Below are 19,344 nucleotides of genomic sequence, written 5' to 3'. Positions count from 1 at the left end.
CGATGGGGAATGCCGGAGTCGGGCCGGCCGCCGGTAAGTGGAGTAGGTGGGGCTGCAGGGTTGGGTGGGATGGGTTCCTAGGTTATTTTTAAAATTTTAAAATTAAATGTTTCTCCTTAACAGTCAATTTATATTAGAATAAAATAAAAAATTAACATTTTATTAATAAAATTAAATTATTAGGACTACAGGCTACTAATGTAAAAATGAAGATCCCAAGATTTTTATGTTGGGCTACTAACGAAAGAAACAAATTCTGTTGGGCTTTTGCGCGGCTTATCATACGAAATCGGTCCCAAATAGAAAAAAAAATAAAGAAAAATAAAATGCGTTGGCCGTTGTAAAAACTAAAATGTAATCACTGTGTCAGTCTTGCAAGCGGCTTGCCTGCAACAAGTCCACAAAGATCGTGGTATCAGGGCAGTGCAGCAGCAATGCAAGGAGGATCATCGGGCATCGGATATGGTCTGAAATACCAGGTCAATACCCAAACCCCTCCCTTTAATCCATTATTATTTCTTCCCCAAATTCATAAGCCCTAATTTTGATTGTAATCATCTGTATTTGACGTCCAGGCCAGATGCATATCAGATGTGAAAGCGGACACAGATCATACCAGCTTCATCACCGGCACTCTCAGTCTCAAAGAAGAAAATGAGGTTTATTGTCTTGCATGAATTTTTGAACATAATCGGAGTTTCTAATTTGGATCTGGATCTAATGGAATTGAAATGGACTAGGTGCATTTGGTTCGGCTCTCTTCAGATGGAACCGAGCTGGTGTGCGAGGGTTTGTTTTCGCACCCCAATGAGATCTGGGACCTTGCTTCCTGCCCCTTCGACCAGCGTATCTTCTCTACTGTTTATTCTACTGGTAATTAGTTTCCTTTTTTTTTTTTCTTCTGATCTTATTTGTTTATTTAGTTACTTGTTGCACGTTTTGTTACAATGCAATCTGAATGGTGCTCGAATGATGCTTGCAAGTTGCTATATTCCAATGAGTGATTTGTTAGCAATCCATTTGGATGATTTTGGGAGTTGCGGGGTTGATAAAATCACAATTGGGAATTTGATTAGGATAAGCTTATCAATTGTACAGCTGAAAGCCAAAGAAAGAGAAAGACTGCTGGTTGTGTGTTGGATCTCTGCCCTGGCCTTGGAACATCAGTCCTGTTTCGCCTGATACCCGTTGAACCTTTCAAGAAACCATTATTATGTTTTGACATCCCAAAATAATTTGATTACATTTTTCCAGCATTAATTGGATGGATTTTTCTTTATTTTTCCTGTCGTTCTATATGTTTATTCTTGTAAGAGTAATTATAAATTGTCTTCTTTTATTTTATCACTCTTTTATATTTGTTTTTACTTTCAATTCTCTGCAAGTCTATTATCTCAGACATTGGGAGATGTCTTATAAAGTTCAATGCGCTTGAAGGTGAATCATATGGAGCAGCAATATGGCAGATCCCTGAGTTATATGGCGAACTGAATTCCCCTCAGTTGGAAAAAATTACCTCCCTTGACACACATGTTGGCAAGATTAAATGGTGATTTGCGTACCCTGGACTTTCTATGGGCATTTAGTTACCCAATTGTGTTCCCATGAATTCCACTTTTATCTTTTATTATTATTATTTTTTCTTATTTTGTATATTGCAAATACTTTAAAGTTTGTTATTTATTTTGGAACTGAGTAAACTCTGTATTGTCTGTTAGACTTATTGGACCTGCCATGTTATTCTTTGACTCTCTTATTCAGCATTATTTGGTGGCCATCTGGAAGGCATGATAAGCTGATCAGCATTGATGAAGAAAATCTTTCCTTGTGGAGCTTAGATTTGTCCAAAAAAACTGCTCAGGTATTTTTGTAATGAAATTTATCAAGAGATGTCTTGTCAATCATTTGTGATTATAGTATGTACTTATGGCTAAGTAAGAGGAAAGATTTAGAATTAATATGAATTCCTACTTCATCAAAATTTATTTCCCAGACGCATGAACTAAGGAACAGAGGGATGGAGGAGAAAGATAACAAAATCTCTCTCTCTCTCTCTCTCTCTCTCTCTCTCTCTCACACACACACACACACACACACACACACACACCCATGCACAAACACACACATCTGTATTGAATCTTGTTCCCTCAAGAAAGCTATTGATGGGCTTTTTAAGACATTTAAAACCTTTCCTGCAAAAGCTTGTAGTAGTTGATGGAGTCTCTAGTTGAATTCAAATTGTAAGACTGATTCTTATTTAGGTCTTGTTACCGAATCCAGGTACAATCACAGGAGTCAGCTGGCGTCCTGCACTACTTATCTGGTGGAGCATGGGATCCGCATGACATGAATGCTGTTGCAGCAACTTGTGAATCATCCATCCAATTTTGGGATTTACGAACAATGAAGTACGCTTTCTTTTGATTCTATGTAATTACTTTGCTTTATTTGTTAATCAGGACCAACCTGGATGATCACAATTTTAGTTGAGTCTTTTTTTGAAGCATGTACTCAGTTTTTCCTCATGATTTATTGTCCTTTTTGCTTACTTTACAGCAAGTCTAATAGCTTTTATTTGTAGACAGTGTTGTTAATTTATGACTCCAGGTTTTCTGTTTCAATTGATTATGAACAGGGAAGTTTTTAATGCACAAATAGTATTGCCAAGTTTTTCTTACAAACTAATGTGCTTGTTGATAGTCACAAGTCACAACTTGTGTATCACAAAATGCCAATTCCCATGTATTTGGCATGTGAAGGGTGTCTTCAATAAAATAGCTCACATTAAAGGATTTCTTAGGGATGTCTACCATTGTACTGCAGACTCCCTCATCATCTTGCCAATTAGATTTTATAAGACTCCTTGTACATATATCACTACTCTAATCAACCAAGAATGAAGGAAACTATTTTAGGCACTGTTTCTTGAATGAGGCTTTGCCTTCATAATGATGTAAATCTGTCATCAAAATCCTTACTTGATCAACAATAGGAATTGTTTATATGCAGGAAGACAAATTCAATTGAGCATGCTCATGTCCGCAATGTTGATTATAACCCGAAGAAGAAACATGTGCTTGTAAGAATGTAGTTTCTGTTCCTCTGAGTGTGATTGTGCCATTCTATATCTATATTTTATTCCTTCTCTCCATATATGTATATCTATGCCATTGAAATTGAAGGGTGTGTTGCATAACTTACATGCCTGTGCACATGCACACACAGAGAGACATGTAGTAACTGTTGGATTGCATTGAAAATGAGTTACAGTACCTGTCATCTCACAAGAAATCTGTCTACTTTCAACTTTATATGGCATCATTTATCATATTAGTAAATTGACTTAATTCACCAAAAACAAAAATGGCATGATATATTTTTATCTTCTAACTGAGTTTAAGATGTTCATATAGTGGTTTTTTTCTTTTTCCTTATTTAAATTTCTCATGTAGACAGTATATCACTACCTTTTGCTCCTCTTACCATACCACAAATTGTTAATATTTTTACAGATGACTGCAGAAGATGAATCCGGGATACGCATATGGGATCTTAGGAAGCCAAAGGTTCCTATCCAGGAGCTTCCTGGACACACACACTGGTAACTATTTTGTGCACTATCGATTTTGATCTATTAAATAATCTTTTTCCCTAATGAATTCTTGTTTTTTGTAACATTTTTGAGGTCTTCATAATTGAGTGTCAGTTGTGTGTAAGAAGTTTTATTATTTGCAAGCTGTCTGATTGTTACATGTTGAATTTGTTTCCAGGACATGGGCTGTCAGGTGTAACCCTGAGTATGATGGTCTGATTTTGGTTGGCTCTCTCTCTCTCTCTCTCTCTCTCTCTCTCTCTCTCTCTCTCTCTCTCTCTCACACACACACACACACACACACTCACATTTGTGCATACACATGCAAATTTTTGGATTAGTGTGCTGCACATATGTCACGTAAGTGGGTTTTTTAAATTCCCTGGATCATTAGAGATCTCAGGTCTCAGTGATTGGATGTGTTACATTGATAACCTTCCTTTATCTTTGTCATTTAAGCCTCAAACCATGGCACCAGCATACTCCGCAGTGATACCCCCCCCCCTTCTCCTTCTGTGGACATATGTTGACTTTGTTGAGGAGACCAAAAACTGTGCTTTACATGTTTTTAATATCGAAGCTTTTGCAATAAAATTATGTTATTGCAGAGTTCTGGTACAGACTCAACTGTCAACCTGTGGTTGGCTTCTCCATCTAGCAATGATGAGACAATGTCTGAAAGGTAGTTTTCTTGCTTCCGATGTTCCAGAAATAGTTACATGCTGAATAATTACATTCTTTATTATGGTTCTTCTCATGTTTTTATTGCAGCCTGGTTGATTCACCAACTAGGCAGATTGATCCATTGCTCAACTCTTACAGTGATTATGAAGACAGTATTTATGGTAAATTCCGCAACTCCCTGGGCATACACCTTAATTTTAATTTGAAACTAACTGTTTTTACTTGAAATTGTAGGCCTTGCTTGGAGCTCCCGTGAGCCTTGGATCTTTGCATCATTATCCTATGATGGGAGGGTAAGAACACTAGTAATCTGCAGTCTGGAAAAAACAGTATGAAGCACCAAGTTATATATACATATATATATATATATGTATATATATATTTTTAATGGGTCATACTGTCACAAGGTTTGAACAGGCATGTATTGTCTGTGTTAGTGAAGAACTGTGCTTGGTAACTCAAGAAATTGTCTGATGTGGACCGTATAATGTCATGATGAAATTATTCGACATTTTGGCAGTCTAATTATTTGAACTTTTGCTTTTCCATGAAAAACAGGTGGTTGTAGAATCAGTGAAACCATTTCTCTCCAGGAAATAAGGTTTGACACAAACTGCTCCATTGCTATGATTGGTCTACTTGGTGCTCGTAGTTCTAAACATCTTTGTTTGCCCCTCATCTCTGGTAGGTCAGTAAAAAAGACCACAAAGTGTACTCTTCCGGATGATTAGATTCTAGTTCAGATTTTTGGATGTATTATGTTCTGTGTTTACATGCCTCATATGGAAATATATGTTATCCTGATTCAAACATCCACAGAATTTTGGGTGTATTACTACTTGTGAATACAATGCTGCTTAAACAGGAATGGATAATGTTGAGATATGGACTGGCATGTATATGTTGAGTAAAGTTCATCTAGACTTGGTCTTTATTGAATGACTTTCGTATTATATATATATATATATATACAAGAATGCTCTAAAACTAACTGGTTAGTAAGTTAATACAAAGCTAACCATCCTGTTGGGTACACCGCACAATGTGATCTCAAAATCCGAACCGTCTATTTTTTAGGCTCTACTTTCAAGATCATTCTTGTAAAAAATCTCCAAAATCGGAAGTCATTTGATTATAACAACAACTATTTATATGCTTTTATCGAAAACACTAATTGTCTATTTGTTTGATCTCAATTAGATGACTAAATGATTTCCGATTTAGTTGATTTTTTGCAAAGATGATTTTTGAAGTATGGTCTAAATAATTGACGGTTCGGATTATGAGATTAGTTACGTGGTAGTCTCAAAGTATGATTAGCTTCGTATTAACTTGCTAACTAGTTAGTTTTAGAGCACTCCTCTGTATATATATATTTTACCCCTTACGAGTTGAGTATATATGTTTACTTAAAGAGTCTGACCTGGATTTATAGATCATAACTGGTTGAGAGCTGATTCCATTATCGATCTTGAAACAATTTGGCTGGCAGCTGGCTCGTAATTTTCCGTAAGAGACTAAATAATCGAAGAAAGCAAAAGAAAAAGAGAGTATAATCTGGTTATTTATTGTTTTTCCAAGGTGTAAGACATGTATGAACGAATTTGTTGTTTTAACAAGTGCGAATAGAACTAATTCTGATTTAAGCTCGCGTCTGTGTGGAGTGCTTTGGGATGGGTCCCCATTAATAAAAATGGCAGCATGGCATTTGGAAATTAAAAATATTCAGTTGTGTGCTAATCGTGTTCTTTTCTGGTTTCCTTCTTCCTCCACATGCTTTTGCCATCCCATATTCTCAAACTTCCACCAGTATCATTTTTTTTTTATTTAAGGTTTTTCATATCGATTGGAAGGAAATTTTAGAAAAATAAATCAGCTCTTCATGTAGAGCAATTGATTGCTAAGCAGTTGAGGGAGACCGTGTACCCTCAAACGCGCATGCTATTGAATGGTAAATTCTAAAAGTTTATGAGTAGGCATTCAAATGTCAAAATCCAGATGTGGCTCTCAAGTCACAACCCTCTTCCAGATATCCATTCAATTTCAATTATTTTTTTTTTATATAATTTTGTTGAGAGTAGAGAGAGAGGGAGATATGATGATATAGATAGATTTGTTAGCGCCTAAATATTCTTCCCAGAGATGACATTAAGCTTATCCAAACACGGGGGACAATGGACATGCACCTAGAAGAATCGAATATATGAGGATTGAGGAGCAAGAAAAATAGGTTTGGTTTCCTCGTCCAACAGCAGAGATCCAAGTACTCCTACACGTTTTATAAGCTCGACACGTGGCATCCATTTGATCATGAATTTTTCTATTTTCATTCTGCCACGTTGTGCTTTACACGTAAGCTGGCATCGTTTGAGGCTTTTAGCTTATCCATAGAAGAGAAGAAGGCCATGGTCCTTGGCCAAAAAATAAAAAAGAAGGCCATGGTCAACAGGTGGCCCGGCCATCCATGTCATTATGATGCAAGCAAGCTACTGAGCAGTGACACGTGGTGAAATCTCAAACCACTAAGAGAAGCTGCTTGCTTACTTGCTTCTGAATTCTGATCCCTGTCGTTTCGGCGGCTACAGCCACTATCGGATATATGATGGGAAGAGAAAATCTCTTGCTTTTACAATTCTCACTGCTTGGGAACAAATTATTGGGTGTAATTCATATATTATTATAGGGTGTAATAAATTTAATATATAAAAATATTATTAGCTAATATATTTATATTAATAAAATATAATATTAATAATATTTACTCATATTATGACACGTTAAATTAATTATACTACGTACTAATGTATTGATTATATATAATAATTTCTTTCACTACAGTCATATTCATTCATACAACTTGGTGCTTCTAAGCCATGCCACGTGATCTCTCTCTCATTTTCCCTTGCCTTAATAATCAAGAGCTTAGCTAGCCATATATGCCATAGACACACCTTCATATTCTTTATTTATTTTGGCCTACAATTTTGAAACCGGAGAATTTAACACCTTTTTTAGGGAAGAGTAAAAAGAGAGAAAAAGTAAAAGAAAAATTGGGTGTGGGGAAGTGGTGTAGGTAGGCATGGTTCAAATGGATTGGATCAGTTAGTTTTGATAGGATCAGTTTAGGTTTGAGTCTAGAAAGTATATATAAACAAATATCGTTGGAAAAGATCCGTTTTCAAATGGCTAGAGTTTTAATTCAATTAATTTCTTTAAAGTTGAAAAACAGTGCGTTAATCATATATATATACAAGGATGCTCTAAAATTAATTAGTTAGTAAGTTAATACAAAACTAACCACCCTATTGAGCCCACTGCACAATGTAAATAAATTCAAATAAATTAATTAACATGGATGAAATAAAATTCACAAATTACAAGTTGATGAAATGAAGTTTGCATAAATTATGGTTTTATTGTATTTTATTCACCTAAATTTTTGAATTGATCTTATATTACCACCAAATAAAAAACACAAATTACAAGTTGATGAAATGAAGTTTGCATAGATTATGGTTTTATTGTATTTTATTCACCTAAATTTTTGAATTGATCTTATATTACCACCAAATAAAAAACACAAATTACAAGTTGATGAAATGAAGTTTGCATATATTAGGGTTTTATTGTACTTTATTCACTTAAATTTTTGAGTCGATTTTATATTACAACCAAATAAAAAATTTGTGTCAACTTATTAACAATATTAGATCTCGAGTGGGTTTCGTCACACTTTTCATTAAAAATAAATATGTTTAATTTTGGTGTCGATCTTATTTTTAAGGAGTGTTTTTGGTCTTTTTATGTCTAATTAGAAGTGTATTTGAAAGATTCACATTGTAATACAAATGTTGTATGTAGAAGAAGCAAATTATCCTTAGGCTTATTTGCGCCAATGCCCCCTGAAAGTAACTTCGACTTTCAATTTGCCCCCTGAAACTTTATTTCTCCCACTTTGCCCCCCGAATTTTACAAAAAACCATATTCCGTCAAGTCCGTTTATTCGTCCGTCAAAAATCCTACGTGGCGCTTACGTGGAAGGGGTAATTAGGTCTTTTACTCGACGCAAACCTGAATCACCCTGACATGTTGCCAACTCGGCTCCACATCAGCATTTAGTGGGACCCCCAACTGTAATTGAACCCATTTCCCTCCTAATTTAGCCACCTTTCCCTCCAGTTCCTTAATCTAAGCCCTAAAAATCTGCTCTTTCTTTTATCCTGTACACTTCTCTTCATCTTTCTCAAAACCTCTACACCGCCATGAGCAACTTGAGCCACCAAAGCAGTAGGCAGCGTGCTGTGGGTGCTAGGGGAGAACAGATTCGCTGCTATTGTGACAGGGCCGCTCGATTTTCAACTTCTTGGACTGACCGCCACCCAGGAAGAAGGTTTCATTGTTGTCCACTATCTTCGGTGGTAGGTATTTGAGCTTTAAAATTTCTAATTTTTGTGTATACAAAATGGAAAATGGGTTTGATTTATTGTTGGTGTTGGTGCAGAGGTCCAAAGGCTGTGGGTTCTTTGAGTGGTTTGATCCTCAAATCTGCGACCGTGCGAAGACTATCATACCTGGGCTATTGAAAAAAATTGGAGGGTTGGAAACTCAAATTTCAAGGGGGAAAGCAAGGGAGAAATGTCTGTGGTTTGGGTTGATTTTGTCGTGGGGTTTTTTCATTGTGTGTATTTGTTTTGGTCTGGTGTGGCAGATGGGGTAGAGTGTGTATGTGGAACTGGTTTTTGGATTTGCAACGTTTGTTGGGTAGTTTTAGGGGTTTAATGTACTATGTAGTTTTTGTCCTAGCTTCATCTTGAACCTTGTAAATTTTGTCAAAGAAAACCCCTATATTTGAACCTTGTAATGTAATGCTGCATTTCTTGGCAGTGGTTCAACCTTGTAATGTTCTATTTGGCAATGAAGTTGAAATTTAGTATATGTATTTCCTTACCTCATTGTTTTGTAAATGTGATTGTATGAGCATAATTGAACATCATCAAACTGCATGGGTTTAGATATGTATCTGCCACAAATTAGATTGAATACAAACTGACTTTTCATCAAGCTCAAAATACACAAAATAAATGAGCTATGCTCTGTGTTTCCAAAATACTCTCTCACCCTAAACATATCTAATTGTCTTTCCAAAACCTTAATTGTTCACAAACTGTCTTTCCAAAATATTTTCCAAATGTCATAATGCAAAAGTCAGTCATGGATAAAAAATGCCAAAGTCAGAAGGGCTTCTTCTTCATGTACAACTTCTTGCACTTCTTCTTATGAGCTTCTGAATCCACCCTTTTTGCAGGAGACTTGTATCTCTTGTGACCACTTTCTTGCTGTGATGTAGATGGTTGCTTGGATTGGGACTGTGGAGGTTGGGCAGTGCTTGAAAGAGGTTGTGAAGGTTGGGCTTGAGATTGAGATTGTGATTGGGCTTGTGATGACCTTGCAGCCTGCCTTGTGGTCCTCTGTTGTGTAGGTCTTGTCTGACCTTCACCCCTCTTAACCTGTATAAGTAACCATCACAAGCAAAATACCACAGTTGTTATTGTCAAGTAAGCATGGGATTAACTAGTATAGATAATATTCGTAACTCACTGTCAATTTTGAAGATCTAGTCTGATTTTGTGTGGCTTGCCCTTCCTGTTGGGATGCGTCCTGTGATGTGCTCTACAACAAAATACCAATATCACTGTGTAAATAGGCTAACCAGCTACGCAATTATTCTTTAACATAGTCAAGATAGGTTACCTGACTGCTGCCTCTAGTCTTCATCTTAGGACAGGACCTGATGTTGTGGCCTTCATCCCCACATCTGCTACATCTTATCTTTATATTAAACCTTCTCAGCTTATGAGCTTGACTTGGAGGTCTTGGGGGCTCATTTGGAGCTCTGATCCTAGCCTTCTTAGGCCTTCCAGGTTGCTTGTGAAACCTTGGTGGCATCAATGGGGTCTCCCCAGTCTTCACCCACAAGTCATGGCTTGTCATAGGCTCAATCATTGGCTTGTAGGTTCTCTCATAATTCTCCTTCTTATAACAGTCAGTGACAAAGTCTTCAGGCTCACCATGAAAGTTACTAATGGCAGCACATGCATGTACACATGGCAGGCCACTAAGATCCCATACCCTGCAACTGCATGTTTTTTTGTCCAAGTCCACTCTGTGTGACTTCTGGTTGTGGTCCATCACTTGGTATTTTTTCTCCCCTGCCAATTTAGGAATGCACCAGAATGCCTCTTTCTTGTAATCCTCAATGATTTTATGGATTCTTGGTCCTACAGAATGCCTCCACCTATCAACTTGTGCTCTCCTACCTGCTGTCAACAACATCAGATATAGCCTAATTCTCTCTAACATAGTCAGAATAGGCTTGTCTCTTGCCTCTAGTATAGCCTTGTTAAAGGCTTCGCAGTTGTTATTGTGGAGCTTGTCACACTTGATATTTGTGCTGAAATGGGACTTAGCCCAATGTTTTGCAGGTCTATCGCAGAGCCACTTGAATGCTGCATCATCCATATCAAGCATCTTTTTCATCTCAGCATCAAACCATTGCAGTGTGGTTGCCCTTGCTATATTCTCCATCTGATGCTTCAAGGCTAACCCCTTGTGTTGAGTATTAAAGTTAGCATAGAGATGTTTCAGACAGTGTCTATGCTCTGCATGTGGGAACAACTCACCAACTGCATCTATCAACCCCTTCTGCTTATCTGTCATAAAGATATATGCATGAGAGTTCTCAATACACAAGTCCACTGCTAACAACTCTAAAAACCATCTCCAAGTGGAATAATTTTCAACCTCGACCACGGCATAAGCAATGGGGAACATGCCATTATTGGCATCAACCCCAACAGCAGACAAGATCTGACCAGGGTGTGGACCCTTGATATGACAACCATCAAGACCTATGAATGGTCTACATCCATCAAGGAACCCTTGCTTAAGTGCTCCTAGACATATGTAAATCCTTTCAAATCTTGGACTCTCACCTTCTAGCTCTGATTTAATAACAACTGTGGTCCCCACATTTTGCTTCCTCAACTCTGCAGCATAATCCCACAAGTTTGCATATTGTTCAGTATAGGTGCCCTCTAGAATTTTTGCTGCTTTCTCTTTAGCTCTATATACCTGTGAATCACTAACATTAACCTTACATTCAACCCTCACTTGCTCTTTGAAGCCTTGCAAATTCCAATTGGGATTGCAGCTAAGTTGATAAGCATACTTAGTTGCCAACCAATTGCAACTAACAGCCCTATTTTTTGTAGACTTGCTGCATTTGTGCTCCACTTTTAAAGTTTTCACAATCAGATCAACACTCCCATTAATAGCTGATGCAAACACCACAAAGGGACACTTCTTATGGACACATATGGCTCTCACAGCATCTGGGTCATTCTTGTAAAATTTTAACTCTCTCTCAGTCTGAATAGAATATTGTCTTACTGCAGCCCTAAATATAGCTGCAGTAGCATATCTTTGCCCCAAACAGAACTGCACATTCTTCATATCAACTTCAGGTCTAAAGACTACACATTTAGATATATCAAACTTTGGGAGTTTGCCCCTGGATCTGCTGTCAACATCATCACATTCAGAAGAAGACCCTTCATAGTTGCCAATCCCATCAGAATGAGTACTATCTGAAACTTGCTCATCCTCTTCCAAATCAGGTCTGTCAGGTGCAGTGTGATCCACATAACTCTCATACAGTGTCTCATCCTCTTTCAAAATATTCAGCTCTGAGCCACTATCCATATAATCACTATCATACCAATCTGAATCACTTGCATCATCCTCATCCACCCCAGGCTCACCAGTATCCTCATCTACCCCAGGCTCACCAGTATCCTCATCCACCACAGGCTCACCAGTATCCTCATCCACCCCAGGCTCACCAGTATCCTCATCCACCACAGGCTCACCAATATCCTCATCCTCACCAGGCCCATCAGTATCTTCATCCTCACCAGGCCCATCAGTATCTTCATCCTCACCAGGCCCATCACCATGATTATCTTCTATATCTGCACCTTCAACATCCACAATGGCAATTACATCTGTCAATAACTCATCTAGTGTCACACTTTGTATCCTTTCATTTCCTGTCAAATATAGGCTAATCTCCCTACGGTTACCAGATGGTATTGCCTCAATTCAATCCAATATCATTTTGTCAGTTTTAATCTCAACCATGGAATTCTCAGCCCTAATGTAGAAACCAACATCGGTATGGCCTAACAGTTTGGCCATGCCATTTAGCTCCAACAATGACACAAAATCCACACAACAGTGGTCAAACCAACTTACACTGCCACCAACATAGCTCAGGTTGCCATCAATACACACTAGTTTACCCCCATGAAAGACTTTAAATGTTACCTCTTCTGGACCAACTACAAATAACACAAAAAGACAAAACCTCATTACTGTAAGTAACTACCTTCATAAATCCACACAAATAAATTTCACAAACCAAGTACCACTTCATTCAACAACACAATCCAAGTTAACACATTTTTGAATTCTAACAAATATGACAAATTATGATATAATAGGTCGATGTTGTTTTCAAAATATTAAACTGCAAAAGACATATTAAAGTGAAATTTGTCCAATTAAAAACATGTTTTTTGGGTTATTAATCAATTTCAAAATTAATTTCAACCTAACAGTCAATGACAAAAGGAAAACAGTATCGCCCTAAAAGACAAGAGCACATGTGACCACCGACAAAAAAAGACTAAAGGAACCCTAACACAGCCTCAATAATGGAGATGAGCAATAAAAAAACCCAAAAGTTTGGGACCATTATCATCGATACAAACAAAGTGTAACCCTAAAGTAAAACCATATATGCCCACTTACTTTCCATCGGTCCAGCAGATCCGTATTCCCTGAGCACCGTCATGTTCCACCCAAGAATACTGTGAAACACCCTTTTCCTTCCAGTAGAATCGAAGCTTCTACAGAGATTTACCTTTCCTTTTCGATCTGCACAAACCCCTTTCTTCCTTTTCGATCTGCACAAACCCCTTTCTTCCCCTTTCTTCCTTTTCGATCTGCACAAACCCTTTTGCTTTTGATTTGCACAAACCCTTTCGATTTCTGTATTTTCTTTATTTTCTCTGTTTACAACTTAACCCCAATTAGGAGGGAAATGGGTTCAATTACAGTTGGGGGTCCCACTAAATGCTGATGTGGAGCCGAGTTGGCAACATGTCAGGGTGATTCAGGTTTGCGTCGAGTAAAAGACCTAATTACCCCTTCCACGTAAGCGCCACGTAGGATTTTTGACGGACGAATAAACGGACTTGACGGAATATGGTTTTTTGTAAAATTCGGGGGGCAAAGTGGGAGAAATAAAGTTTCAGGGGGCAAATTGAAAGTCGAAGTTACTTTCAGGGGGCATTGGCGCAAATAAGCCTTATCCTTATAGCTATTGCAGTTCCAATACCCTTAAATACAATAAGAATCTTTCAAATATACTTTTAATTTGACATAAAAAAACTAAAAAACTCCTTAAAAGTGGGTCATATGCGACGATACATGATTATTTTTAGCGAAAAATTGTTATAAACTTGGTTTTGGACAATGTAAAAAATTTTAAATTAATACGGTAGATTGACTTGACGCAATTTTTTTTAGATGACAAAATAAGACGAAACTCAAAATTCTAAGTGTGAAAAAAGCCCAGTATTATCTCTGGCCTCTAGAGAAGTAGAGAGTAATAGTATTTGAAAAACACATAGAGAAAAGGAGCGAAGTGACAGTTAACACGTGGCAAAGTCAGGGAGGCTGAGGCACAACACAAAAGGATACGAATGTAATTTGATGACAAAAGTGGGTTTAGGCTGCTGCTCACGTGTAACGGTGTAAGATGAAATCTCGGGATTCGGAAGCATGGGAGATTGCGCAGCAGCCACCGATCTGAGGCTCAATGAATTTCTCATCATCTCACAGACTCATACCCACCGTCCATCTCTCTCACTCTCCAAGCTCTCTGTCTGTGTCTCTGGGTGGGTGTGCGAGGAGTGGAGAGGAGGAGAGTGAGACTGTGAGAGTCGGTCAATCGTCAAATGTCGCCTAACAAAGATTCGCCCGAAATTCTCTCCATTGCTCTGATTGGCCTGGCCCCCCTTGCCCCTTGCCCCTTTCTCTTCTTTAATTAAATAAATAAATTTATTCTCATCACTTTGATCATCTATCTATCTTTCGATGTCTATCTGTATATCAGAATTCAGAAGAAGCAAATCCTTCATTATTTATTTTTTATTTTGGCCAGGATCCTTGATTATTTATTAATCACCAAAAAATACCACAAACCAAGGTCTCCTTGGACTTGAACAATCAACAACACACTTCTAGTCACCGCTACTTTACTAGTGAGTCAGTGAGTGAGGGAGTGAGTCAGTCAGTCTCCTTCCTACTCACTTAGTCACTTGTCTCTCAAATCTCAAATCTGTCTCAAGTCCCAAGCCCTCCAGAGTGACTCTCTCTCAACCTCCGCTTGGGAATTGGGATGGCATTTTCGTAATTGCCAATGGCCGCCACTTCTAGAGGTTTCGCGACTCAGCTCGATTTCAAGCTCAGATGCCTCGCTTTCCATCATCCTCCGCACCCGCACCATAACAATGCCTTGGAAGACTTGCGGAAGCGGAGCAGAGTCAGCGTTCCTCTTCGGGCCGACAGACTCGCAGTGAGTCGAATCACTTGCTGCTGCTCTGACTCGGTCGTTCCGATTCGGTCTGTGAAGAGCGTGGAGAAGGTCGAAGAGTGGCGCTTCGATTCCAAGAAAAGGACTCACCGAGTTGGAGTTGGAGTACAAGCCGCTGCTGCATTGCCTTTTTCTTCTGCTCCGTACGTTAGGCTCCGTTCCTCCCTTATTAAACTTGATTCATTCACTCATTCTGGTTTTGTTTTGTGGCTGGATTTTGATTGATGTTTATAATTGCGAGTTGCTGTTAAATGAATTGCGGTTGCTGCAGATCTAATTTTGTTTCCAAACAAGACAAATTTTACCCACGCTGTACCCCAAGAAATTCTGGTCCACAATCACGTGACAGTCCCCCGAAACGAGGTATTTTAATCAATCAATCAATCAATCAATCAATTTAGTTTGGATTGCTGATTTGATTTCTAGTTTGCTATTGATGGAGGTTTTGTTCATGATGTTTGATTGAGGATTGACTACTGACGGCAACTGATGAAGCATCTTATGTGTGTGTGTGTGTTGTGTATGTTGGCTCTCTCTAGATACTGGTATTGCCAATGAGAAGGACTGGGGCATCAGCTTGTTAAACGAAAATGTGAACGAGTCTGGTACCAACGAAGATGGCAGTACTTGGTATCGAGAAAGTGGGGAGGACCTTGGCAACAATGGATATAGATGTAGGTGGACAAGGATGGGTGGTGCCTCCCATGACGCTTCTTCACAATGGAAAGAAACGGTATCAAATCAAATCAAATCATTTTCGATCGTTTTTACTTTCTACTTTTTGGATGTATGAGTATGACTATGATACTATCCTTCTTCACTTCTTTTGGGACTCAACCAATTCACGCACCAGATAGTTTATTAGGCATCTGTCATTTCTTTAATAATAGTTAAAACTATGTTCTACGTTTGTAGTCTAGTTCCTTTTATTTCATATTCAGAGTTCAAAACAAGTAGAGGGGGATTTGGATTCTGGACAGCCTGCTACCTGTCAGCTCAACTATCATGATATTTCTAACTCTCTGCTACATTGGCAATATTTTTATAACCACATTAAGTATCATCCCAGGTGGATGCATTTAATTGGATTTGTTGATCTCATTGACAGTGGTGGGAGAAAAGTGACTGGACAGGATACAAAGAGCTAGGTATATTTCTTCCCTGTGTCTATCTTCAAATGCTGGCTATCACCATGAATCAATATTAGAAACTTTCTGGCTATCACTATGATCAGTATGAAATTTCAATGATTTTAGATATGTTTGGTAAATAATTCCACTATTTTTAGAGTGAAATCTTCTGGTAATTCCACATAAACAAAGTAACAGATTCATTTTTTTATACAGGAAAAACTCTGTGGCAAAAAATACTTATAGAAAAAAACACAGTGAAATGCAATTAATCTTTCAGCCAGTTTCTCTATTATCTAATCATGGGTCCATTAAAAAAAATCACTATTATCCATCATGGGTATATATAGGTAGGCATTATTCACATCTATTATCTTTTTATAGGTGTGGAGAAATCTGGGAGAAATGCTGAAGGGGATTCTTGGTGGGAAACATGGCAAGAAGTTCTTCATCAAGATGAATGGAGGTCTTTATTATTATTTTTTTTTTCTTTTTGATAATTTTTTTAGATATTTCTAACATACTAAATGAGATATAGTTCTAGATTCTCTTTAGTTTTTAGTTTTTAGCCTCGTTTCATTTTCTTCTTTTTTTCAATACAATAAATGCTGCAATTTTGAAAGTGCAGTAACCTAGCACGGATTGAAAGAAGTGCACAGAAACAAGCAAAATCAGGCACTGAAAATGCTGGATGGTATGAGAAATGGTAAGCTAATATATGAATGCTAAACGATATTTTATACACATTATAGTGAATTAAAAAAATAATGAAATATGGATGATAGTATGGTTCATAATTTTGATACAGGTGGGAGAAATATGACGCTAAAGGCTGGACTGAGAAAGGAGCACACAAATATGGTAGACTTAATGAACAGTCATGGTGGGAGAAGTGGGGAGAGCATTATGATGGAAGGGGATCTGTTCTCAAATGGTTTTCTCTAATAATCTTTCCTAACCAACTTTATTTAATTCTTCATTGTGCTAATTGTTTCTCTATGAACTTCGCAAAGTTTTTTGTCATCTGGTTTAATAACATGATCATTTACATTTGAAAGAATGTGGCCTAATACTGGCAGCTCAAAGTATCTAGTCATTGATATATGCAGCCTTTATTGACAGGAGGTTGATTTTATTTTATTATTTTTTTTTAATTTTTTTTTTCCGTTCAATTGTATGTAGAGTATAGTTATTATACCTGAACATATTATATGCTTAAATGTTGATGGATGACAAATTTTTTTGTTTCAACTTCTCTTATATCAGAATACCCTACCTTGATATCTTTATTTTGTACTTGTGATATATCTTTGTTCTAGTCAGGATTTCTCAGTTGAAAGAGGTTTTAATTTTTTATTTTTCTGGAAGGGGGGAAAAACTGTCCTGTCTAAATTCCTTTTTTGTTTTCTCAAATATCAGGACAGATAAATGGGCTGAGACTGAACTAGGAACCAAATGGGGAGACAAGTGGGAAGAGAAGTTCTTTGCTGGCATAGGTTCACGACAAGGGGAAACATGGCATGTATCTCCCAGTGGTGAACGTATGTGCAAGAATATTGAATTATGATATTTAAGTTACAAAATTTATCTGCTTTTTTCCCCTTCCATAACTATCATGGTGTGCAGATTACTTGTATCAATATTTATGAATTTCCTTGTGTAGTGAACATTATCCATATTGTCATTCCATTGATACTTTGGACTCAACTCTTAAATTTCTAGCATATTGCTATTTAGAATACAAATCTTTCCCACTACATTAGCTATGAAAGGTCACGTCTTGTGTCTGGTGGGTCTGAATGTGCCATCAAAGGTATATGTCAACAAAACCTGAGAAATGTCTTAAGAGAATATTATATTCTGGAATAATGTTTTGCATCTCTCTGAAAGCATATTCAGAGTCCAGGTGAAAGACATGAGAGTATGTATTCGACTACAAGTGTAGGCTTAGTATTACTGGGTGAAGAAATTATTTCATAATCACTGTGCATACAAACATCTCCCTTGCTGAAACCTCTAGTTGCCAGTCCAAAAAATATTCAGCCATTGATTACAGGTTACATGTTTACTTAACATTGCAACCCCGGCCTCCTCATTTTGTTCCTTGGAGGTCCAAAGAATGTATCCTTTATACACCAAGGCACTCCTTATTTGCATCCATTTCAATTGGCACTAAGTTGACAGGCCTGATTGGTTGTTCCTCGTTTCCAAAGGAATATCTATATTACTACTTCCATAAAATTGAGTTGATAATTTTCTGATGGAGAGGAGTGAGCTTTTCTCAGTTGTTTATTGCCTAACATTTTAAAATATCTTGAATCCCTTATTTAGACCTTCATGTTTTTCGTACTGTTTTTCATTTATGAACCTTGGTGTAACTCATATTTTTGTTCTCTCATGTCTAGGTTGGTCAAGGACATGGGGAGAAGAACACTTTGGAAATGGGTATGCAAAAGGGATAAGCTTGCCGAACTTATTTATTAGAATCAGCTCTCAGCTGTGTATAAGCTTGTTTTGCATGGTATTTAGAAATTAACATGCCTTTTCTCTTTGCCAGTAAGGTGCACAAATATGGGAAGAGCACAACAGGTGAAAGCTGGGATATTGTTGTGGATGAGGAGACCTATTACGAGTAAGAGTTGCTCTCTCACACACAAAATTTAGATTTGCAAGTCTTCTGTTAATGTAAGTAATTTTGGTGGTCACTTTGTGATGAAGGGCTGAGCCGCATTACGGATGGGCAGATGTTGTAGGTGATTCTAGCCAATTGCTATCAATCAAACCTCGTGAAAGGCCACCTGGCGTCTACCCTAGCCTTGACTTTGGTTCATCGTCACCTCCGGCAGATGAACCGCCAGAGGAATTTCCTCCGCAATTAAAAGGTGATTAATGCTAGGCTGTTTAGAAAATTGTTCGAAGTCCAATTATATTGGTTGAAACTACTCTCATGTAACGGAAATTTTAGTCTTAATTGATTCATTCTTTCAATCGTTGCTCTTCCCATTTTGGGGGCGACGACAACTGAGGATCCTGTTAGCAATCCACATATTAGGATTAATTTTATTTGAAGTTGTGAAATTGTTTAAGGATTTCATTTGATAATCATGGGACATTCTGGTTTTTGTAGTTTTGATTAGGCAACTGTTGGATTGAATGTTAATGGTCTTGTCACTTGTGGTAACAACGGGCCATCGCTAGAGCAAGCCCTGTTTAAACTT

At 37.6% G+C, this 19,344-nt stretch overlaps 2 protein-coding genes across 3 annotated transcripts; both read left to right on the top strand.

Moving 5' to 3' along the window:
- The first annotated feature begins 331 nt into the window (after positions 1–331).
- Positions 332–5,175, top strand: DWA2 (DWD (DDB1-binding WD40 protein) hypersensitive to ABA 2). Of its 2 annotated transcripts, XM_086250519.1 has the most exons (14): positions 332–479; positions 576–659; positions 741–873; positions 1,438–1,549; positions 1,762–1,861; positions 2,281–2,408; positions 3,010–3,079; positions 3,513–3,601; positions 3,771–3,816; positions 4,201–4,274; positions 4,364–4,437; positions 4,511–4,569; positions 4,835–4,877; positions 4,965–5,175. In XM_086250519.1, the coding sequence occupies exons 1-13, from the start codon at positions 435–437 to the stop codon at positions 4,874–4,876; spliced, it is 1,056 nt and encodes a 351-aa protein (XP_086106645.1). In that variant the 5' UTR covers positions 332–434; the 3' UTR covers position 4,877; positions 4,965–5,175. The 2 variants fall into 2 exon arrangements, with proteins under 2 accessions (XP_086106645.1, XP_086106644.1); XM_086250518.1 differs by having other exon boundaries at positions 4,835–5,175.
- Positions 5,176–14,152: 8,977 nt separating this feature from the next.
- Positions 14,153–19,252, top strand: LOC147277986 (inactive purple acid phosphatase-like protein). Its single transcript, XM_086250529.1, has 11 exons — positions 14,153–15,139; positions 15,268–15,359; positions 15,536–15,729; positions 16,105–16,144; positions 16,511–16,592; positions 16,755–16,832; positions 16,935–17,060; positions 17,546–17,667; positions 18,532–18,571; positions 18,684–18,758; positions 18,845–19,252. Exons 1-11 carry the CDS (start codon positions 14,823–14,825, stop codon positions 19,014–19,016), a joined length of 1,338 nt encoding a protein of 445 aa, XP_086106655.1. The 5' UTR covers positions 14,153–14,822; the 3' UTR covers positions 19,017–19,252.
- The last annotated feature ends 92 nt before the right edge of the window (positions 19,253–19,344 follow it).

Source organism: Dryas octopetala, chromosome 7, assembly GCF_963921425.1.
Source record: "Dryas octopetala chromosome 7, drDryOcto1.1, whole genome shotgun sequence".
Lineage (NCBI taxonomy): Eukaryota > Viridiplantae > Streptophyta > Magnoliopsida > Rosales > Rosaceae > Dryas > Dryas octopetala.
This window is presented reverse-complemented; position numbering and strand designations above follow the sequence as displayed.

Bases quoted from the DNA above. Each gene is read 5' to 3' on its own strand.
- DWA2 (XM_086250519.1), top strand. From the start codon at position 435: ATGCAAGGAGGATCATCGGGCATCGGATATGGTCTGAAATACCAG. The intron at 1,862-2,280 runs GTATTTTTGTAA...TACCGAATCCAG, and splicing joins TGTCCAAAAAAACTGCTCAG to GTACAATCACAGGAGTCAGC. The intron at 4,275-4,363 runs GTAGTTTTCTTG...TTTTTATTGCAG, and splicing joins GATGAGACAATGTCTGAAAG to CCTGGTTGATTCACCAACTA.
- LOC147277986 (XM_086250529.1), top strand. From the start codon at position 14,823: ATGGCCGCCACTTCTAGAGGTTTCGCGACTCAGCTCGATTTCAAGCTC. The intron at 16,593-16,754 runs GTCTTTATTATT...TTGAAAGTGCAG, and splicing joins CTTCATCAAGATGAATGGAG to TAACCTAGCACGGATTGAAA. The intron at 16,833-16,934 runs GTAAGCTAATAT...ATTTTGATACAG, and splicing joins GCTGGATGGTATGAGAAATG to GTGGGAGAAATATGACGCTA.